Source organism: Malurus melanocephalus, unplaced genomic scaffold, assembly GCF_030028575.1.
Source record: "Malurus melanocephalus ecotype Western Australia unplaced genomic scaffold, MMel_1.1 scaffold_87, whole genome shotgun sequence".
Classification (NCBI taxonomy): Eukaryota; Metazoa; Chordata; class Aves; order Passeriformes; family Maluridae; genus Malurus; species Malurus melanocephalus.
This window is the reverse complement of record NW_026623319.1, coordinates 1,337,833-1,361,249: the sequence shown is the minus strand read 5'-3', so window position 1 is coordinate 1,361,249 and position 23,417 is coordinate 1,337,833. Positions and strand designations below refer to the sequence as shown.

At 45.1% G+C, this 23,417-nt stretch overlaps 2 protein-coding genes across 3 annotated transcripts in view; one reads left to right on the top strand and one right to left on the bottom strand.

The window, feature by feature from the left end:
• DCAF1 (DDB1 and CUL4 associated factor 1) overlaps positions 1-15,498 on the top strand; it is a 48,169-nt gene extending 32,671 nt beyond the window's left edge. For both annotated transcript variants that reach the window (XM_057368028.1, XM_057368029.1), the window contains exons 23-24: positions 10,658-10,913; positions 14,482-15,498. In XM_057368028.1, the coding sequence (XP_057224011.1) occupies positions 10,658-10,913; positions 14,482-14,540 (315 nt within the window). In that variant the 3' untranslated portion in view covers positions 14,541-15,498. The remainder of the gene's footprint in view (positions 1-10,657; positions 10,914-14,481) is intronic.
• Positions 15,499-19,516: 4,018 nt separating this feature from the next.
• RBM15B (RNA binding motif protein 15B) lies at positions 19,517-23,417 on the bottom strand (the record flags this gene model as incomplete). Its single annotated transcript, XM_057367974.1, has 1 exon — positions 19,517-23,417. A coding segment is annotated over one exon (2,583 nt), but the record flags the coding sequence as incomplete, so codon positions are not given.

Below are 23,417 nucleotides of genomic sequence, written 5' to 3'. Positions count from 1 at the left end.
CTATGCTTTTTCTTTGTTTTTTTTCCTTAGGTTTACAAAATACAGCTTTTGTCTTTATAGAGACATCAAACATTGATTTAGAATGAATCGAGTTTTTCCTGAATAAAAACAGAGTCTCTTTGGTACACTTGTCTTTTGAGACCAGGAAGAGGTTTCCTGATGAAARGTTTTTTCTTTGTATGCATATCTGCATATCTGCACATATGTAGGTGTTCAGTACTTGCCTAGTTAATTTCTGTRATGCAGGTTTTGAAAAATTTGGTATAACATTTCAAACTTGTTGGAACTTCTCATAGTGTAAAATCCCTTCTGGCTGGAAGAGGATGCTTTCTGATCTTTCATGCAAGTGGTGGGGGGGCAAATCCATATGAATCAACATGAATCTGGTATCTTTTTGGTCAAGGTTTTTAAGACAGAAACTAATCTGTTTGACCCTTGTTTCTTCACACTTTGACTTGATACATATTTGGATTTTTGTGTCTAACCTACATGGGACCATGGGTGTGGTTTTTTTGCCTGTACAGAAAGTAGTGAGTAGTCAGATAGGTTTGCCCATCAGCCATCCTTCTTTCTCAGAAGTCATGTGATGTAAAATAAAATTGATACAAAAATTGTGCTCAGAGACAAGAACTGTGGAGGGAAATATCTGCCTGATTTTTTTTATTTTAATACCTTAAATTTTGGTGCCTCGCAATGTCAGCTCTGACAAATGTCAGCTGATGGCTCTGTGACAGCTTTTGGGAAAGCAAAGACGAGAGTCTGTAAAATTAATCTAGCAGGGATGTTCAGCCTATASATATCTTTCAGTTCCTTCTGTAATTTAAGAAACAAAACTCTGTTATTCCTCCCTTCTCAATCCAAACCTTGTGAGATCAACTGATGTGCTACATAAATTCCCTCAGATTAGATGGTGGGGCTGACTCAGTGCCCTGAGCATGGGACCACTGCAGGAAATGTTTGTGGGTTTGTTTGAAATGCTCGAGGACAGCCCTGCTGTGCCTGGGTTCTTCCCTGGCTTCTGTGCAGCCTTTCCAGTGAGATCCCTGGGAGGCTGCCTCTCCCTAGGCATGGCCAGGAATCCAGAGCTGTCAAGCCTTGTTAAACAGAACAAATGCTAATGAATGTTGATACTCTCTGGTCTGTACTTACTATGTACTGAGGGCAAGTGATGATGTAACGTGCTTAGCAAAGAGTCTGTTTGCAAGCTCTTATGGTGGGTGCTTTACTCCAAAAATACCAGTGTTCCTGCCTCAAACTTGCATGAGTTTTGTGAATTACTTCACTACTGGGTGAGTATCCAGATGTGTCCATCAATAAGCAGCAGTCTCACTCACAAGTATTTGCAAAACTGTRTTCAGCATGTAGGGAAATATGTCAGGATTTCCTATTTTCAGTCTGGCTGCAAGATCTTCCTTTTTTTCTTCCTGTATTTGCCACTGTTCTGATACAGTCCTTCAGCTAATGGTGGGTGTCTGAGCTACTAGTACAGATCCTGGACTACCTTTTGATTGTTAGCTTGCTTTATTCTTACTAACTTCTCTTTCTTGGCTGATTGGTTTCCCCTGTTTCACTTGTTAATCTACTGTCTTCTGTAGTGAAGCAGACCAGGAATTTCAGAGGAAATGGCACATGGCAGCTGCTATAGGCTAGAAAAGGAGACTGCAGGAATATTATGTGCTCAGAAAAGCTGAAACCAAGGGAACACAGAGTAGACTCAAAACTGTGAAAATCAAGTCTGGATGATGTGATCTTCTGAGTGGGTTTTAGAATTTTCAGTCTGTGCATTTTTACTTCCCTGTTTTAGCTTTTCTTTCCATATTAGTTGTTTAAGGCCTRTTTTTCCCTCTGTGGTATGTGTGGGTGATGTTGCATCTGTGAGGCTTAAGTAGTGCCCTCAGTTATTATCATGTTCTGAGAGATTTATGGCTTCAGCAGCACATTGCTTCACCTAGCTGTCCCTGTCCTATAAAGTGTGTTCTACTTTTTTTGCCAGACCTGAAGAACTGTTAATTATCCTGCAATGCTTCTGGGCTATGGAAATGTTTGATGGTAGGTGTGTAATTTGTCTTTTCGCATTGGTTTAGAAAATTCCAGGTGATGGGAAATAATCTTTGATGATAAGGCAATAAAGACTCAAAAGACAATCACTGTTCTAACATATGGTTTAGCCAGGGTGGAGAATGTCTTCCTCCTTTCTATGTGGTCTTTGTGATCTCAGTTTCTACTTTTATTTTAGGATTCTTCCCATGTCTGCCTGCAACAGTAATTCCTACAGCAATTCCACTGTTCTTTATTGCTGTTGTTTGATATAGTTGTTTTTTCATGTGGATACTTACCTGCTSGGGGTAAAACCACCTTAATCCATGTTGGCACAAGTATTTGGGAATCATCAGACCATGGTGGTGCTTTGCCACTATAAGCTGACTAGAATGATCTATGTCATATGGGACCCTTAAGTAAGGGATTGTTTCAGGAACTGTTCCTGTAATAATTTGAAGATACAGTTTGATTTCAGATCTTACTCAAGGATAAAATGGTTTACAGAATGATAGCTGTGAAGGGGTATTTTCAGACAAATGTTTCAAATTATAATAAATACGTGTTTATTGCACATCTTCATAGGAATCTTTGAGCTTAGTTGCAGCTGGAGGGGCAGAGTAAAGAGTGGTTTCTATAAAAGACCTTTTTATATAACAGACACATCTTTTGAGCAGGCATTCTCTAAAACAGTGGAGAGCAGTGCCTGTACTTCTTACCACATTTTTAGATAGTAGCAAATAACTGTGACTGCTTTAGCCTATTCTACTGTTTCAGGGTCTATTTTCAGTAGCTCTCAGGCAGTGCAAACAGAGGAAATTCTTGGAATGGGTAAGTATTTGGAGTTTCCAGAAGGGCAGACTTAGTATTATGGAGTAAAACAGCTTCAGCAGAGATAAAAACATATTCTGCCTGTTCAGTGACATAACTCAAAGATGTCCTTCCTCTTACCTAACACATATTTCTAGAATTCTCACAGTAGCTGGGATCCAAGAAAATAAAAGCTGCCTCAGCTATGATGAGAAATGCCAGTCAGAAGCTTGAGAAAAAGGAAGAAATTCTTGTCCTTAGAGAGGGAGTTCATTTACCTGCCAAATTTTGAAATTCTTTATGCAATATTGTTCTTTGTCATGGAATTAAAGCAATGAATTAATTTTTGTAAGTGAGAGTGTGAGATCAGTGAGAGGAAGGAAGAGATGCATATTGAGAAATTGTACCTAGCTCAGTACCCCTTACATTACCTCTGAGTCCTGCATCTCAGAGAATATAACAGTCACCTTAGAACCTCTTTATCCCAAGCATTAAGGAAGGTACCAGTTGTGAAATGGTGGCTCACATGTCCTCAGAGCACAGTGTCTGGAGCCAGGTTGATTATCATCAGGTAAAAATCACCATGTGATTATCATAAGGTCAGCTTGAAATGGAAACATTTTATAGGCAAAAGCAGAGTTTGATCAAAAGAGCCCCACCTGAACCTCCCGACCCATTCAAGGCCCATTCCCTTAAAGCTTTTGTTTGTCTGTATCATGGATAGTTTGTCATTCATCACAGGTAAGTAGTCATTGTTAGACAAGCTAAACCTACTTACATAGACTAAGAGATTAACTGCTTTTTATTTCTTCACTCCATGTTTTGCCTCTGTGACATTCTGTACGCTGTGTGCTGTTTCCTGTTTTAAATCTGCACATACCTACACCTGCATAGAAGCCTATGGTAAGATTCCTTGCTTGTTACATATGGTAACTTCTGCACCTTCCCAGGCTTCTGCGTTTGTAGCTCTGTGATTAATGGCTATGAAGAAGTAGAAATTCTAATCCTGAAGTAGCCAAGAAGGTAAAAGTAGAAGCAGCCCTGCAGTGTGAAGGAGGTGAATACTTAGAATTAATTTAATGGTACATAACAGGAAATGGTTTGCTAGCTGAGGGGAAGGATGGGACTAGGTAATCTAGGATGTGAAATTCCTTACATGCTTGACCAGGGAGTCTGTTGGCTATATTTAAGTTTTTTCCACTCCCCGTTGTCCAGGAGTGTTAAGAAGTGATTGAGGGAGGAATTGGATAGAAACTCTTGAGTGACTGAAAACCAGACATTGTCACTCCTGAGARCTGTATAGCAAATATCCAGAAAGTACCAACATGGTACACAGCAAAGAGTACAATTGTCAGAAGATAGGACAAGGGGATTGTGTGTGGACAAAGATGAATTACTAGAACAAGGAGAGACTTATTCCCCTGGGTGAAACATTCTTCACTGAACTTGTATTTGAACAATGATCATATGTCCTTTTTTATGAAAGCAAGGCCTCTTCCCAAGCTGGAAATAGGGAGTAATTAAAATATTAATATTATTAATAACAATAATAATAAAAATAATAATATTCCCTGATAATCTGGAAGGGATCCGATTACTGAAGTTAAAAATTTGCTGTAGGTGAAGCTTGGGGAAGGAGGGTGAAAGAAACCAGTAGGCTGTTTCTTGCAAAAGTAAACAAATTGACCGAAATAATGAGACTATGGGAAACGTGAGTTTCTTTGAAAAGAAAACAAACCTAGCCAATATAAACAACTGCTAGAAGCAGGTGTTACCAGCAGATAATTCGACTTGACTAAAAGTAGCCAGAAGTGAATTAAATATTAGGTGAAACATTTGAAATCGTGGGAAAAGCTTTACTACCATTGGATTAATGATTCTGCAGGTAGAGAAAGGGCAGCCCTGTAGATGAAAGTAAGGATAATTAGGGTAATACCATTTAGCATGATTCAGACTGAGAGGTGCAATAGAGATTGTGTTTTCAGTGGAGGAAGTGTTGCTGGAAAGGTGAGAGGTGCTGATGGGAGGTGAGTAGAGGCTGGGGAAGGAGTTMATGGAGCAGTCCCAGGAAGCTGTGCTGAACTATTGGTGTGCTGCCTGGCTTTGCACTGTGAATCAGCTCCTGGTAGAGGAAGAAAAGGTCAGTGAGGTGTGAGACAAACAGATGAAGCTTTTTGTAATAGCAGAAGCCATGTCAGATAAGCAAGAAATCAGTGGTCTGCAGATCTCAAAACTGAATCAAAATTTCCAGCCCAAAAACAATTGAAAAAACCTGTGGGGTCTTCCTTTGGCAACTAAAAGCCAGCCTACTATAAATTTGAGARATTATGTAATCTGCAGTGGAGAAGTCTCAAATTCTGGTAACATGGTCACAAAAATTTTTTTTATTCAATAAATGTAAAAAAGCTCTATAAGAAAGTTCTTGAGAGTACTTAAAAGCAAGCTGATCTATTTTTATATACTGCAGATCTGCAGTGCTGTAAGTCATACTTCCTGGAAGCACTTCGTACATACACTAATTTAATGTTAGAATAAATTACAGAAATATGTTAGAATCAAAAAGTTCAAGTTCTGCTTAGCTAACATGTATTTTGCATCAGTTTAAATAAGTGAAATACTGGKCTTTTCCTGAGCCTTTGAATGATTTTTGAGATGAACACCAGTGAGTGTGTTAAGTATCAATAAGCTGTGCTAGTCAAAATAGACAGATTTGTGAATTTTGTATGTGCAAAATGATTGTTAAAGGGGAAGGGTAAGCAAGTCAATGATGATGATGGTGATGATGAAAGCTTGTCAAGTGCATGCCAACAAACATCAAAGAACAACACGGCAGAAAACACATAATGCTTGAACAAGTACAAAGGGTATTTCCTAAGCTCTGAAAGGACTGTGAAAACTGGCAATATGAMGAATTAGATCAAGCAGGTTTTTTCRTTCCAGTGCAGCCACCCCAGTATCTGCTGTTCCTTTAGGGGATGTTGCTTAGTTTTTTCCTTTGGGGGTTATAAATGATAAATTAATTCAACCAAATCTACTCTGCTTTCTGGAAGCAAACTGGTAGAAAAGTTASCAGTGATTTGCTTTGAGATGATCTTGAAATAATCCTTTGCTGTGTAATCAACTTTTCTGATTCTGTAAGTTTATGTCCASGTTTTCTTGTACTCCTACAACTCTGTAAATCTTCCTGTATGMAGATGTGTTAGAAAGCTGTTGGGAATCACTTTTGCCCTCTTAAACATCCTCAAAGCAATTCCAGGGCCATGGACTATGTGTTAAAGGTGTTTATGTGCTGCTGTGTAAGCAAATTAGTGAATTTGGGTGAGTTGGTGAATGTTGAGAAATTTCTCTTAAGATGCACATTTAAATTATTGTCCCATTTTRGAGTCTGATTCTAGAACTGATGGTTCCTCTAAAATGTATAACTGATGATTCCATATGTTAGCTTAAGACTTGTGAGTTAAACTGATACCAACTTTGTATAGATGTTCTTTTTCAGTCTAAACTAGTCTTTATTAGTTGAATCAAATTAACTAGAGCCAAACAATTTGTACGTTACACTGAGCCTGTACCTGTGTGGACATCCTATCCTGTGAATAGCTATTCCACACGAAAGCTGGAGCCTCCTTCTTTGTGATCCCCTTGTAATTATAACTGRGTTTTGTTTATTTGATTGAAATTGTCACTTTTGTTCATTGCCTTATTTTTGCAGCCTTTTTGCTTTAACTAGGGTGAAATATTCTCAGTATTTTTGCAGAGAGTGAGGCCAGGAAGCCATTTTGTGTATGAAACAGGGTGGGTGTTTCCCCCAAAATGCCTTTATTGTAATCATGACACCCTGTTTTTGATGAGCAGAAAGAGCTGGCCATCTAGACGTGTTGATACCACAATGTCAGCTGTCATGTAGTGACATTGTGAGTGCTGGAGATGAAGAGGGGTAAAACCAGTACAGTATTGGGAGGATAACACAGAAACCCCTTAGTATTCATATTCATTAATTAATAAAATTAATATGTATCTCTCTAATATCTAATTACAAGTAAGAGTCTTACTAAGGGTCAAAGAGTAATCTGCTTAAAACTATTCTACTCTTGGCATCTGTCAAGGTAAAACTCCCTTAAATTAATCCAAAGTTTAAGTATCTAAGTTAATTATTATATGTAAATCACAGTGTAACTAAAATGGAGAGCAGTGTGACATCCTTAATTCAAAAGCTGGCCTCCACCATGGCCCTGAGTGTTGCCTGCTCTATGTAAAAGGATGCAGCCAGTAGATTTTTTTCTCTCCCCCCATCTTCACAGCCTCAGGCTGAGGTTGTTTGTAATTTTCCATGAATTCCGTGAGAATTTGGGGGTTTGGTGTGGGTGCACTATGATCATGGTGCACTTCACTGTAGCACAAGGCACACAAAAATACAAGAGCAAGAGTCAGTGCTCACAGGGAGAATATAACAATCGCCTTAGAACCTTTACAGAGGGAAGGTTATAAAGTGGTCAGTTTGGGATTCTGTAGTACCACCCTCATGCCTTCTGCAAAGGGAACTGGCAGCTGTGAAGGGACTTACGTTGGAGAGGGAAGAGAATATTCTCTAAGGAAGCAGCAGAGGGATGTGAATACTCCCTGAATGGTTCAAGTTCTGATCCAAGCAGCTTTTACAGGTAACATTCCAGACAGAAGAATATATTTAGGCATCTAAAGGAGTTTGTCGTGGATGAAACAATTCCTTGATATTAAGTCCTACTGAATGTGTTGATCCATGGGTTCTGTGGATCAGTTTACTCCAAGGGGAAAGATGAGCACAGGTTTCTATTTGTTTTGCATGGATATGCATGCTGGTTCTTTTTTCCAGTGGCACCTGTGTCTGTCACTGCCCAAAGCACTTGGAATGACTGATGAGTAGGCAAWAGCTTGCTTTTGCAGGTTTTTCCTGCACAAACCTAGATGTGGTTTGGAATAGCTGTCTTGTCTTCCCTTGTAACATGGCACAAGGATTTTTTCTCTGCTCTTACTCAGAGTGTTTGAGTCCCTGGGGAAGGTGTRCCATTTTCTCTGTGTAGGGATCCCTTACACGAGTCAGCTGTGATGTCTCGTGGGGATCCATCCTAGATCCTCATGACCAGCCTGGGTATCACTTACATGTGGTGGTGTTGGACTGCACCTGGCACTCCCTCCCCCTTTGTCAGCTGTGTGTCCCAGGGGTTGGGTTTGGGAGCAGAAGCTGTGGGTGCTGTGTTTGCAGAGCTGTCCCCAGGCTCTGTGTGAAGCTGTGAGCTCTGGCTGGGAATGCTGCCCTGGGCCTGCAGGGCTCTGCTTGGCTTGGCTCACATACTGAGGCAGAATTTATTTGCCTGAAGCTTAGCAGAAGCTTCACGGTGTCTGAGTTCCTGTTTGGGTTTTTTCAGACATGACAGGGTACAGGTTTCCTCCTCACTGATGAACATGCTCCTCTTGAGCCCTGTCACGGGTCACCCCTCCATCTCTGTAAGGACATCTCTGTGTGTGTCACACATGCACATGGGACTTCTTGTAGCATTATTTGCACACTTATTTTCTGTTTTACCAAGGACAGGTATAATTTTGATCTCATRTTACTCTTCTTAGGTGGTTTTTAAATGAATGTGGCCTGACTCCAATCAGATTAAGTAATTTAAACTGTAAAAGTGGAAACATTTCAGTTCTTCTGTTTGTATTTTCACAAATTATGTTTTCCTCACTGGTTGGTATAACCCTTCAGAGTTAATTTGCAGCTAAATATACAACCTTTCTGTGTAATTTGGCTCTTACCCTTGTCAGCCAGAAGGAATTTTTAGCTCTATACAACTATATTTTATTTCATCCTGTATTTGAAGGGTGATGTTGGTATAAATGCCTTGYCTTAAGCTTGAATTAGAATGCTGATGAAACAGTATTTCAATTTCCAAGRAATATATTACATATGAGACATAATCAAATCTAGTAGTTCTGACATTTTGAGTCCTTGTGGACCAGAYACTTAGGAAAAAAATACTTTCAAAAATTCCACATATGTAGAAACAAAGAGGGGACCTAACTCATTTCAGAATTCTTCAAGTTTTACCTACATGGGCTCTAAATGTATCTGGTGGACAACACACTTTTTTCCTAATGTCTACAGGTATGTCTCTTATCTCCAGATACTGAGAAATTTGGCTTAATTTTTCCAAGGTTTTTGAATAAATTGATAYCTCTTCTGCTTCAACTTTTTTTATACATTGAAAAAGGAAAAGAAACCCTCCTGCCTTTTCAGTTTTTAATCAGCTTTTCAATTCTGAATGGAGTAATAAAATTTAAGACATTGGTCTCTCTGCAGATACTGCATAGTACAAAAATAAATACAAATTATTRAGACAAAAGCTTTTATACTCAATTCAATATATTTTATGGAAAATTATACCCAGTATGGCACTGCAGTTTAAAATGGAACTGCAAGCAAGATATTTCCTCTCCCAGTGTGTACACAATTATGTCTGTTTATTTGAGGACTCATTGACTCAAAGTTATAATTGCTTAAAATAAGCACAGGCTTTAGTACAGGTTGGTTTTAATTTTATATTTAATATAAGCTCCTTCATAAAGGAAACTGAATGTAGCAAGCCATTGCTTTTATACAGTAATCTGCATTTAATAACGTGGCAYTTCTGGTCAGCAGTGTAAATTGGCTGCCTTTTGCAAGTGAAGAAACAATACAATTTACTCAGGCTTTTTGGCTTTTCTTATTTCTCTTGCCTGTGACAGATGTTGGATTTGTGTGGGTGTGGTGGTTTTTTTATAGCACTGACTGAAGAAAAAGTAGGTTGAGGAGATGACAGTAAAGGACTTTCCTCTGTCCCTTTAGATCTGAAAATGCAGCAGTCTAAAGAGCTCAGTGAGAGTGTGCAGAGCTTGAGGACCAAAGGAACCCTTGAAGTGGATTGTTAGATATCTATCCTAATTGCTTCCTAATTTTGCAAAATGTGTCTCCTCCYGAAATAAAAGGGCAATTAGGAGTGAATGAGTTGAGAGCACTCTGTTAGAGAAACAGGCTGTGACYGAGGAGATGTGCAGGTGGATTGAAGCTTTTCTTTCAGTCCTGGAGCCTCCTGGAGCTTGGCTTGTGATGGCAGTTTGTCTGGAAGAAGGGTAGAACTGTTACATCTCCTTCCCACTCAGTCTTATCCACTACACACAGATTTCTGGATTTCATCTGTACATTCAGTTGCTTTACTGAATGCAAGTTCTTATGATTTGATAAGGATCTTGATCCACAGGTAAATACCAAAGATGGGACTTCTGAGCTGCCTTTAAACAGTTCTGTCATCTGAAGCTGAGTGATTGAGAGATTGGCTTAGGCTGAAAGTATCTTTCTCTGCATTTTACACCTCATCTAAATGGCAATGACAGAGGCTGAACATGCATGTGGTTTGATATCAAGTGGAGGTTTTGGTGCTGCTGAAACTAAAGCAGTTTACACAAGACTAGCAACAAAGCCATGGATTAACAGGTCTTACTGCATGTCCTTCTCAAGGGTGCATTGTGGTGACACGTGTTGGTGGCCAGTCCTGSAGAGGAGCTTGAGCCAATGGTACCTGCTTGCACCAGCATTTTGCAGTTAAGACTTTGCAGGCCTGCAAGTGATCTGGCATGTGTGATGTTCTGTAGCTGTGGAGAGTGCTTAGGTGGATGATGGGAGAGTGTTTATAATGTCTGATGTCTGGATGTGGGGAGAAGTGAAAACTATGGGTTTTCTTTAATTACTCTTATTCCATTTGACATTTCTCTTAATGTCTGCAATGGACTGTTTTTGCTGTCTTTATAGGAGGAAGAAGAGCAAGAGGAAGAAGATGATGATGAAGATGATGATGACACAGATGACCTTGATGAACTAGATACGGACCAGCTGCTGGAAGCTGAGCTGGAGGAGGACGAAAACAACGAGAATGCTGGTGAGGATGGAGAAAATGACTTTTCTCCCTCCGATGATGAGGAGATTGCCAACCTCCTGGAAGAGGGAGATGAGGGTGAAGATGAAGATTCTGATGCTGATGAGGAAGTTGAGCTGATTCTTGGAGATAGTAAGTGTGTGGCCACCTTGGTGAGCTTGTCTGCTGCTTAAGGTCCTGACAAAGAGGCAACATCTAAATTTCCCCTGAAATGACTTAACTGACTTGTCTCTTGCTGGTATGAGTCACAGACCATCATCATGCCTGTTCATCTGTGGCCTCTTTCAGTAATTCACTGGTTAAAACATCTCTTATGTGAGAGARCAGCTGTGCATTCTGGAAAAGGAGGTATCTCCTTTCTTCAAGTGCTTCCACCCCTGTGTGTGAGAACTCTGTGAAGAAGCTTTGTGTTATTGCTTGCCTGCCCTGCCCTTCAAGGGCACGCAGGTTTAACTTTTACCTCAGCTGGCCTCTGCCTCACCTGAGCCTGTAAGGACAGAAGCACTTTTGGTCCTTGATGCTGTTCTTCCTCTCTTGTAATTGCTTAAAGTGCAAAGACAACATGGCATTTCTGGCTTCACTTTCTTTATTAGACTGTTCTGAAGCTAGCATAACTTTTGGGATACAATTTAAATTGTTATTTTTCTGGCAGTCCACAAATACAGTGATTTGAAAATATGAAGTGTATGTGTGTGTGTGTGTGTGTGTGTGTGTGTATGTACAAGAAATAAAGGTCTGAACTCTTTATGTAGCAATAAGATTTGGAAAACACAAGAAGGAAGGTGAAGAGCATAGCATCAGGCTTGGGGTTTGTGACACAACATTCTGTTCCCTTTTTTTGCAGCACAATTTTTGAGTGTGTGCAGCCAAACCACTTAGTTATTTTAAATTTTCAAGCTGTAAAAATTGGAACTATATTACTTTAAGTGAAAAGGTTGGTAAGGATGGGCAATTACAGCGTGCAAGGTGTTTGAAGTCCTGCAGTGACAAGAGATTGATTCCCATCTCAGCTCTCATGTCAGTCTTTCCTGTGGTGTGCTGGAGGATTAAGCATGCCAGGCCTCTCTTTGGCACTGATGTGGCTGGCAAACTCATCAATGTCTTCTGTGGGAATGTAGCTTAGTCATTTTTAAAGATGTGGCCGCATCAGGTTCCCAGAGGTCACTCTGGTGTGGGGTCACTCTGCTGTTCTCTAGAAGGAAATAGGTTTATACTGTAGGGCCATATAGGACATTTGCACAAATCAGTCATTAATAACTTATTGCAGTGCAACRTTTTGGGATTACAGAGAATTTCTGTGTCCCAGTAGTGGACAGGTTCTCTGTGACACAAGTCCACTTGTGTTTCCTCAGGGAATGCAGGACCAGAAGCTCTTCAGAGAGCACCTGGAGTGCTGTACCTTGAATTGTCCAAGGAGCACAATGGCCAGGATGTTCAGGCCAGTTCAATAACTGTTCCTGAAACAAACCTGGCGCTACTTGACAGGAATTTCAGGTGTGCTCTGCAGAGCACTGTGTGTTAAGAAGTGGTCACATCTGTAGATTGGTTATGGATGGAGCTGCTTGAGCAGAACTTAGATCTGGTAGGGCTGAGGAGCTGCAGCCAGCCCATCCCTAAGGTTGCTGTTAGGTTGCTTAACAGCAATTTTGGGAACTCAGAGCAGGGAGTCCAGCTCTGCCACACTGATGCATGCATGGTCCTTCATGGGTTTCATGAGTGGGGTTCTGTGGCAGCTTCTGTATGACTTTAGCTTCTTCTGATTTCCTTCTGTTTCTCATCAGGCAAAGAGCAATTAAATTTTTCCTCTTCTTTGCTTATGTTTGTTCCTGAATTAAAAGTTGTAAGGACACTGCCAGTGTAGCAAAGTACAGATCTGAGGCACASGGTGCATTTAGAGTGCTCCCTACTGCAGATTCTTGCTGTATTGTGTAACAGACGTGGGTGTTTCAAAGCAAAATAATTCRGAGAACAATTGAAACAGGGGAATAAGTGGCATTAGTCCCTTGTGCTTTAAAAGAGGTTCTAATTCCTTTTTTAAAATAATTCATGGAGATCCTTTTAAGTATGAATTTGTCTTCCTCCCCCTTTGTTACCACCTTGGGGACATTAGATCTGTTTGTCAAAGCAGTTCATGCATTGTGCAGGTCTTTCAAGAGCTTGTTCCCAGRCTGGCTGAGTGTAATTTTTGAAATGCACGTGTGACATAGGATGGAAGAAATATATGGACTTCTCAGCAGCAGCATGGCTGACTCTTGATTCTGATCTTATTGACTTCTATAATCCAAAATAATAACTTCCAGGCAGGTTTATGCAAACKAATTATGCCAAGCAGTTAACTTCAKTCAGGTTTACTTACAGACATAGAGCTCAGAATTGGAAGGTTATGTGGTGGACTAGGGAATAGTGAGAARATCCTTTCTCAAAGTTTTTCCTGAGAGTTAAAAGAAAAACAAACAACAACCCCCCCCCCCAAAACTCCAACTTTTCCAGCTTCTCTTCTTCTCCAGAGTTTCTGGAGTGTTACCTCGCTTGTGCTTCTTTCCCTCTGACTGTGGAAGTGTAGCTGCTGCASCACTGGCTGATGTTTTCCAACTCCCCAACGTGGCTGTGGCTGTTCTGGGAGCACTGATGACCCCTCAGCTTAGGCTCATTCTGTTAGATGGTGAGATGGAGCATCCCTTGCTGATCGCAGTGCAAAGGCAGCTGGCTGATCTTCAGGGAGGAGGGTTGGGGGAAAGGGTTTGTGCCCTCTCTGCTTGCCTGTGATTTTCTTTTCCCCCTAAAGATAGCAGCTGAGAAGGGGTGAATCTTCCAGAAGGCCTTTCTTACCTTAACAGGTATTTTAGAAATCCACCATTACTGAGATGGCTAAGTGGAAGTCTTGGTGTTTTTTGGTTTTTTTTTTTTTTTTCTTTTTTAACTATTTTTAACACCCAGTTATCTGCTCCATCCAATGAATTCGCATAAGAAAAAGAGCCAACATCACCTCTAAGGTAAGGGAGGAGACCTCTTGCTGCCAGAGCTGGTACCACTTCCCTCTTGCACAGCTGAGGGAGGAGATCTTCTGTTTTGAGATAAAAAGCAAGCGTGTGTATGTGTGTGTGACTGCTTCTGGTAATTCCCTTTATATCTTTATTTTGTACCACAATGAAGAAAACSAGCAAAAGCACAATTTGGAGGTCATCTTTAATAAGTGACCTGTAGTTAAATTTATTACAGAAGYCTTTGAGTTATTAGAGAAATGTTCTAGTTGAGAATGTGTGGCTTGCTTCTACCTCACTGGGGTCCAACTCACTATGTAAGGAATTACACAGGGGCCAGGCAGGTGAAAGTATCCAGCTGTGAGGAATGACTGCCACATCTGTCTGTCTACTGGCCTGCAGAGCTGTTGCCCTCTGTTGTGCACAGGAAGTTGTGCAGGCAGCTCTCTGCCTGTGTCCTCACAGTCTTGTCAGGGGAAAAACCTGCCAGCTCATGGGAACTGCACGTGGCTAAAGCTGCTCTCCTTGAGCCTCGGTTTTAAGCAGGGAAGGAAAGCTCTGGTGCAGATTTCCTGGCTGCTTTTGARTGGTTTGGAGAGCTGATGGTGCTGGCTCTGTCTGTGCCAGGGAGCTGCAGCCTCGTGCAGGGATGAGCATCTTCTGTGCCTGGCGAGTGCCTCTGGCACAAATCAAACATAACCCCTATGTCTCGTTTGCAGCCGACAGCTCCGATAACTCCGACCTGGAGGACGACATCATCCTGTCTCTGAACGAGTGAGGAGCGGCTGCCGGGCGGGGTGTGGGCAGGAGGAGACGTTCCCTTCCCAACAGAAGACCAGAGACCAAATTGGAAACCGACTCTGAGCACCCCAGCCCTACTTTTTCTGGGGAAAACCTGAGGAATTCCTRCCGATCTGTTGTGTTGGTTTGAGTCAGTTTGAGGCTTGGGGCTAAGTCTCAATAAAGAGACCTGGGGTTAGGCCTCATTTCTCTCTGCCTTTTTTTTTTTTAAATTTTTTATTTAGGCTGAGATGACTCTTCTCTTCAAGGAAACTTCTGAAGATATTTCACAATATATTTTCTTTGTATAAAGTTCTTTCCTAAAGAACAGAAATAGTTTTATAAAAAAAAAAAAAAAAAAAAAAAAAAAAAAAAAAAAAAAAANAAAAAAAAAAAAAAAAAGAAAAAAAAAAAAAAAAAGGCAAGCGTTCTAGTAAAGAGGGGAGACCTTTGTATTCCTGTAGTACCTTGTTACCATGGGGTAGGTTTGGGGAGAAAAATTGTTTAAAATTTAAAGAAATTAAAATTTATGCAACTACTAAGTGAAATAAGAGGATCATGGTTTCTAATATTGTTGAGGAGTGAGAATATTTTTATTTTAAATATGATTTTATTTTTAAAACAGAACTACAGGTGTTATACCTGCYAATGCACCAGTGTGTTCCAGATGCTTTTGTCCTCCAGGGAAGAGCCCCTGGGGTGTTTGCTAATGTAGATTCACGCAGTGATACCAGCTATAGTGGGAGGCTGAAACCCTGGCTGAGTCTAGTCAGAGCCTGGTATTCCTGAAAACATGGGAATCTGGGATTGAAGTTTGAGCCCTTTTTCTCCCCTCTGCCCTTTGTGGTTCAAGTTTTTAAATCTTTCTTTCTTTTTTTTTTCCCTCTTGCCCTCTGTGTGGAAACTGCGAATTTGAAGGCCTTTTTCTTTAATGTAAAGTGTATTTATTAAAAAATTAAATACAAATCCTATCTGTGTTTATGGCTGTGAATTGTGGCCATGCAAAAGCAGCACTCCATCTGACAGCAGGGCTTGGGTGAGGGCAGCTAGGTGTAGCTGGAACCTGGCTGAGGTAAGGAAGGGCAAAGGAACCAGGGGGGTTGGGAACACAGCACATGACAGAGCAGCTGTGGGTTCCAATCTGATCCCTTGGGTTGCCTGGCAGCCTGGAATTGTCAGTGGCATCCTGGCCCAGCGAGTGGGAGCTGGACGATGCCACCGGTGCTGGGCTGTGGTTGTGGGAAGGTGCTCTGGAGTGTGCGCTCTGCAGTCCCTGCAGGGAGTTCCCCATGTCCTGCTGTGTCAGCAGCTGGCAGCAGCACCGGCCTCCTCCTGTGCTTTGGCATTGCCCAGGCTGCCCTGTGGCCGTCAGAGCAGAGGGCAAATCAGGTGCTCCTGTTGGGGCATGGCAGGAGGCCCTGCCCTCASAACAGGAGGAGGAAATGGGGAGTGTTTGACTTTACAGAGCAGCACCCAAGTGCAGGGCTCAGTGCTGGCTCAGAGCTGAAAGGTGAGTGTGCTCACTGCTTGCCTGGACAAGGCCACTACATGTGCTGTTTGATCCCAGGTGTTCAGATAATGTCCACTCATCTTTTAACCCTTTTTCTCTTTTGGCCACTTTCAGAATAGGTTTTGAAGYAGAACAGGGCACAGGAGACTTCTCACTCCTTGACTCTACTACCAGTTTTCCACCAAGAACTGCTCATTTCAACTAAGGCTCAAGGTCTTACTGCTTGAAGAGGAAGGATTTCCTTTAAAACTGAAAGAAGGGATACCTTTTTTTTCCCTCCAGCATTGCATCTACTTAATGCACATACCCAGGGCTGCTTGTTAATAATTAATAAGGTTCTGCTGCAACTTATAATGGATAATGTAGCCTGCAGAGTCGATAAAGATGAACAACTTGTGATTACTACAGCATTTAAGACCAGCAAGTGGAGCAGCATTCTGATTAAATGAGGGGATTGAAAATCGGTTGTCACCCAACAGCTGTGAAGTAGCCTCTGCCTTATCAGAAACCCTCCTATCCACCTTCACCATAGAAAAATACGCAGCTCAGGAGGAGGAAAAAAGATAAAGCATGTACTCAGCCACTGCTCCCAGGGAGATGAAGTGCCAGATGTCCATATCTTGTTTTGGCATTAAACCCCAGCTGTAATCAGYTCCATCTGCTGCTGGTTAGGGCCTGGCTATTTTGGAGAAATTTACCAACTAGTTTTGTGAGACAGAACCAAAACACCAGGGATGAGCTCCTGTGTATGCATTTGACTTGAACCTGATGTGCTGTAAGTATATGACACCCCTCCCACACCTGCTCTGACTGCATTGAACAGAGCCAAAGGGAGTGGGTTTGGACCTTACCCTGGGAGGAAGGAGACAGGGCCTGCAGGTCACCCTGCAAAACTGCTGAAGCAGGCCCCCAAGCCTGTCCTGGGCAGAGCTGGCCTCTCTGAAGTTAAATACACAGCTGGGAAGGCTGCCTGCACCCCATGCTACTGCTTGAGTTCTGGGGKATCTCATTGAAGAGTTCTGGGGAACAGGTGACTGCACCAGCCTGGGTACAAATTGGGGTTCAGAACAGAGAACTAGCAGGGATTAGTTTGTTTTTGTCAGGCCGTAATTCTGCAGCTGCTTGGGATRGGGAAAATTCTCAGCATTTGGAAAATCACCTGCCACTCTGGCATCATGATTTAATCTGTTTAAAAGCATGTTGCTTGGAAAGAACACTRTAATCTTCTGGAATACTCACAGCACGTGGCTGATGTGCTGCCATACAGTATTTCTTCTGTGCAGCAGTTACAGACCGTGGCTTAGGGGTGGAAGGAGATTTACAGGTCCTGGCAGCTGCCTAAGATAGACTCCTACCTGCACCAGAGGGGAGCAGGGAGGATGCTGTGTACTTCCCCGATGTGAGCAGAGGAGCCCAGCACAGCCTGTGCCCTCCTGTCAGCCCTGTCCTCAGTGCTCTGGACCTGAGGAACTGCTTGGCCCACCCCTCCATGGAGCAGAGCCTGTGGAATGCGCTGCCAGCACCCTGAGAGGGAGCAGCACATGCCTGCAGGGCTGGGGTTAAAAACCTCCCACGGGCCATGGCTGGGAGAACAGGGTGCAAGTGTAGCTAAGGGTAATGACTGAGGGTCYTCAGCCCTGGATGAGCATATCCAGGGTGGGCCCTCATCCCTGTCTCACTAGGAAAGACAGCAACTGCTCTTAAAGAGGCTTTGTAAGACACAATGTTTGCTGAATGGGTGCCTAGAATGGGGYAGCTGGTCTAAGAATTCCCAGACCAGCCCATCCATCTCACACCCTCGAACCCTTTGAGTTTCAGGTCACCCCCGAGGAACTAGATACCATTACCCTGCCACAGTCACCTTATTGCCCCCACTGTACTGGGCTGAAAGGCCCCATCCCCCCARACCAACCCCCCAGCACTGCCTCACCCAGCACCTTCCTGCATCACCAAGGGGCTCAGGCCTCCCACCCCCTGTCCCTTCTCCCCAGAACTGCTGCCCATCCCAATTTAAGGCCCAAGTCTTTCATGCTGGAAGAGTTATTATCATGCAGAGTTATTTTGTTGTAATTGCCAACCCCTTTTCAGCCCTGCTTCTCTTGGAATCAGCATGGACATATGTGTGAAGGGATGGAATGGTAGATAYAAGTCGAGGATAGGGCCTTTGGCCTTGGCACAGCCTGGTAAAGCTGWGGTGTGGCTCCCTTGCATGCTGGGGAGCAGGGAAGGCTCAGGTCATCATRTCAGAGGGATGCTGCTGCTTCTCTCCCAGGTGTTTTTTCCTTCAGTCTCTGACTTCTTTACACCCAGTAATTTTGGTAGGAGGGAGATTTGTTGGTCTCACATGCTCAAAATCATCAACCACCTCCCTGGGAACAGAAATCCCATCATAAAAAATCTTACCCAACCTTTGTCTTCTACACAACCCGACATCATTATTTACTTCTATCACAAGGAAAGTGGGGGATAGGGGATTTTGGGTTGTTCCTTGCTTTTGCCAGCAAAGAGTTGCAGCTTACATAATTTACTGATTTCTTTTTCCTTCTCTTCCTGTTATTCACACACCATAACACACACAAGGTGATGCCACAGCCCCACACTGCAGCTCCCTGGCACCAGCCGCCAGGCAGGCATTTGTACTGGCACCACCTCACTGTGCTTCAGGCTGCCCAGACACCTCCAAGGCAGGATACTCCCACGAAAGACTCTAATCGCTCCAGGACTGGCCACGAGGGGTGTTTAACAGCTCATGYTTTCAGATAACACTGAACCGTTACCATTGTTGATGTTTGGGCTCTCTGCCTTTTAACAGCATCATAGACTGGGTCAGTGTCCCCTTAATCGTGTGAAACTGGGGCAGCCCGGTGCCACCAGTGCAGCCAGGCTGCTGGGGCCGGTGGAGCTGCTCCTCTGCTCCCACAGCAATTCCCGGAGCCCTGCTGTTCCCAGTGGAGCAGCCAGCTCCCCTCTGACCCATTCCTGCACCCCSCTCTGCGGCCTCAAAGCTGGGCCCTTAAACACAGAATGATTTTCTGGGGTACAGAAGACGAGTCAAGTGAAATGCAACCCCCCMTCCTGATCACACTAACTCACTAGATTTACCTGGAATATAATCACAGTATTAAATGTTAAAAAAAMCCCAAAGCCCAGCAAACCAACCCACACTTGCTGATATTAATAATAAAATTAGCAACTGCTCACATATCATCAGCTGACGATGCCCCTGCATCTACAGGGTTAAAAAGTGAAAAATAAAAGCATCATTAGACTGCATTATGCTCCCTGCTAAAAAGGTTGTGACACCAATCATACCTGAGAGCAGATTAGAAGGGCTTTTGGCAGCCCTCAGCAAGTGAGTTGTTGGGTCAGAGATTGGTGCAAGGTTAAGTCTGGTTCTCCCATGAATTTGTTCACTTGCTTACCACCAAAACAACAAAAGACCACCTGCAAATCTAAAGATACTTTAAAATGTAGCATTTTTAATCCCACACAATTTTCTGTAAGCTGCCTAAAATCTACAGGCAACATTTTAAAAAATAAAAATATCCCCAAACAGAACAGTGTGGATTTTAACTTCAATTTGGACTCGTACCACATCCTTGTGTTCCTGAGCACTCAGAGGTTCTGGCCTCCCAAAACACCACCTCATCCCACAGACATGAAAGGTAGTGGATCCACCCCATTTTAGAGCTCAGATTTAGATCTCCAGTGGTTCCTCAGTCACAGGTCTCTTGTGGTAATGTAACATATTCTCAGGCAGCCAGACACGTTCCTCTCTTTTTCTGTACGCCAGCATACAAATTTTAAATTCAGAAAAAAAAATTGGCCATTTATCTTTCAATAAAGGATTCTAGGCAGTATGACATGATTGACTGYAAATGGGCACCTCCAGTTCACCACTTTCATGCCCTTGGCTTGTCCACATCTAGTATGGGCCCAAGAGGGTTCCCCATAAATCACTTTTTTTTCCTTCTGCTTCTTTTTCCTTGTATAAAAATCAGGAATGTCAAACCTTTTTTTGCTTTATCCAATAATTTCTATGACTGAGACACGTGCCACGTGCTCTCAAACCTCACCAACTTGAATACAAGGTCCACTTCATAGTAGCAAACTTTTTGCCAAGTACCAACTGTAATTTTTTGATGTGCATGAAAAACACTTTTATTCTTGATCAGGTTTTGCTTCCTTGGTAGCTGGCTTCCTGGTAAGCTTCTATCCTCAAATTGAGACTCAACAGGAAAGCACCCAGACCAAAACTTCTGAAATAAAAAGGCAAACGGGACAGAARAAATAATAGAGAACCAACTTTTCAGTCTCTGATACAGCACAAAGAACCCCCTTCCACCTCCCACCTTGAAGGAGACACATACAAAGATAAATCTGGTGCTCGAGGTCGGGATCTGAGGAACTGAACTGGGCTGGGGCCTCACCTGGCCTGGCTGCTCCTGCAGCACAAGGAACTCACCCTTCCTGGGCCATAAGAACTCGGATACCGCACAAGTTTAGAAATCCATCAGTGAACAAGGCTTTACTGACAACTTTTCATACAGTTAAAAAATAAAAATACAGAACAACAGCGGACAGTGTCACATATTAAAAACGAATAAAATGGGCTCTATTTAAAATTTTAATAGATATTATAGGTATTAAAATTAATTAGAAACTAAAAATCTTACCATTTTGGTCGAAGTGTTTTGAGCCTCAACCAAAATGATCAGCCTTAAAAACAACTGGGCTGTGTGACACACAAAGAAAACATGGAATTTGAAAAGACAGTGTGGGCTAGGCAGTGTCTTTGACTATAACTATCACCATATGTTCTTCTTCTAACTTCCCCAATGTCCTTAGTGCTGACTGGAGGTACTGCTGAGAGAACTCACAAGGAGGGAACGCGTAAAGCATGCCTGTGCTGTCCCTGCCCTTCGCCCCTCCCACGGGCAGGCTGATAACCCCAGCAGCCTGCTTCTGTTTCAAGTAGGAGACCAGATTCCTGAGAAGCCGTCGCTGCAAGCCAGGCTCTACCACAGGGAAGGTCCCCTCGGCCCCTGCCCCTGCCGGGGCGGACTGGGTGGCCAAGAGCACGGCGTAGCCRTTGGGGCTGCCTTGTTTGATGCGCCGGGTGACTTCATCCAGCTTGGGCTGGTCCAGCCGAAGTCTCTGAGCGATTTTGAGCTGTGTCAACTTCCCGCCGGATGAATGGTCTTTGAGGAGTCCGTTGATGACACCCAGGTCTCCCTCCAGGATGTGCATAGAGGTGGGGAAGCAGCTGTTTTTTAGCACAAGAAGCCCATTCCAAGCAAGTTGCAGTGTCTGAGCATATTCTGATAAATTCTTTAGCTTTTTGGTCTCAGATTTTGGCTCCTCGTGAGTTTTTGATTCCGATTCACCAGTTCGATGATTGCGTTCGCTGTCCCTTTTTTTGGGCTGGGGAGCATCGGCTGGCTCGCGATGGGGTTTCTCCTCGGCCGCGTGACGATTGTTCTGGAGGGAGTTACTCTGCTCTTTCTCGGCTCCGGGTTCTGTAGTGTGATTCTCCTTGCGAGCCCTGTCAGGGCTGCGGTCTAGAGCTGGCCCACTGGCCTTTGTCCTGCTTCTGTCCTCGTAAGGCGAGTGAGTAGTCCTCCCGCGGTCACTGGAAAGACTCCGGCGTTTCCGCCTCTCTTCCCAMGGTTTGGGCACGCTGCGGTCGCCGTCGCTGCCCCAGCGCTCTCCGCTCCGGCTGCGCACAGACCGGCTGTAGCTCTCCAGGTTGTTCCTGCGTTCGGCGTTTTTGGCAGGGCTGGCCCACTCTGCTTCCACAAAGCTCCTGTCTCTGTCCGAGTACAGGAGGTGCGGAGGAGTCCTATCCCGCACCCTCAAGTCTTGCTCCAGGCTCCGGTGCCGGCTGTACCCGTCAGCCAGCAGCTCGTAGTGCACGGGGAGCGGCGCGGGCTGATACTGCTGCGGGTATCTCGTCTCTTCTGCTTTGGCAAAATCCACTCGGAGCCTCCTATCCGGTCCGCCCAAGGGAAAGCCCCTCATCTGCGCGCAGGCGGCCTGGGCAGCGTCCAGGCTCTCGTACTGGATGTAAGCGAAGCTGTCGCCCTTCACGTAGTCAATAGTCCTGATGCTGCCAAAGCGGTCAAATTCCCTGGCCAGGGCAGCCAGGGAAGTGCTGGGGCCAAGGCCCCCCACCCACAGCCGGGTGGTGGGGTTGGCTTTCCCGTAGCCAATTTTGATGGGGTTCCTGCCCACAACGCGGCCTGACATGGCCACCTTGGCCCGGTGCGCCATGTCCAAGTTCTGGAACTTGAGGAAGGCGTAGGCACCGCCCTGGCCGCGTGCGGGGCGCTTGATCACCACCTCCTCGATGATGCCGTACTTCTCGAAGGCGCGCCTCAGCTCCACCTCGGACACGTTGTGGTCCAGGTTGCCGATGAAGAGGTTGCGGGTGGCTCTCTGGTCATCCTCCGGCATCAGGTCATCCTCGGCCACGATGGGGTAGCTGTATGGGCGGCCGCGCTCGTCGTACAGCCCGTAGTAATCCAGGGCCCGCTCCCGCTCCCGGGAGAGCCCGATGGCAGCCGCTTCCAGCGCGAAGGCGGCGGCGGCGGCGTGGCGGGGCCGCGGCTCCCGCAGCAAGGGGCTGGTGACCGGCGACAGAGAGCGCTGCTTGTATTGGTAGGCGCTGTGCAGGGGCGGCAGGTACCCCAGCGGCTCCGGGGAGGGCGCGGGGGGTGGCGTGCGGCTGCGCCGGCCCCCGCGCAGGTACACGGGCTCCACCTTGAGCGGCCGGTCGTAGAGGAGCAGCTGCCGGGCCCGGGCGTGCCGGCGGGCGTCGCGAGCGTCCCCGGGGTGTCGGAAGTTCACGTAGGCGACGCGGCCAAGCTCGGGCGTGTGGGAGAGCTTGACACTGATGTCCCCGGCGCCCCCGCCCGCGAAGCGCTGGAAGAGGCGGAACAGCCCGTCCTCCAGCAGCTGGTCGGGCAGGGCCGCGCTCAGCCCGCTCACCAGCAGCGTCTTGTACTCGCAGGAGCCGGGCGGCTCCCCGGCCAGCCCGGCCGAGCCCCCGAGCGGCGCCAGCAGCAGCGAGGGCGCGGCGCCCGGCGGCGGCCCGGCAAGCAGCAGCGACGGGGCCACCACGGCGCCCGGCAGCGCCTTGGCCTTGGGCACGCCGAGCGCCCGGGACGAGGAGGAGGAGGAGGACGAGGGGGCGGCCTGGCTGCCGCCGCGGGCGCCAGAGGCCGAGCCGCTCCCCGCCGGGCGGTGGTTCGAGTCGCCGCCGCCGCCGGCGCGCTCATCGCCGCGGTGGCTGCGGGAGCTGGAGCCGCCTCCGCCGCCGCTGCTGCTGGTGGTGGTGCCGCCGCCGCCTCCGCCGCCGCCGCC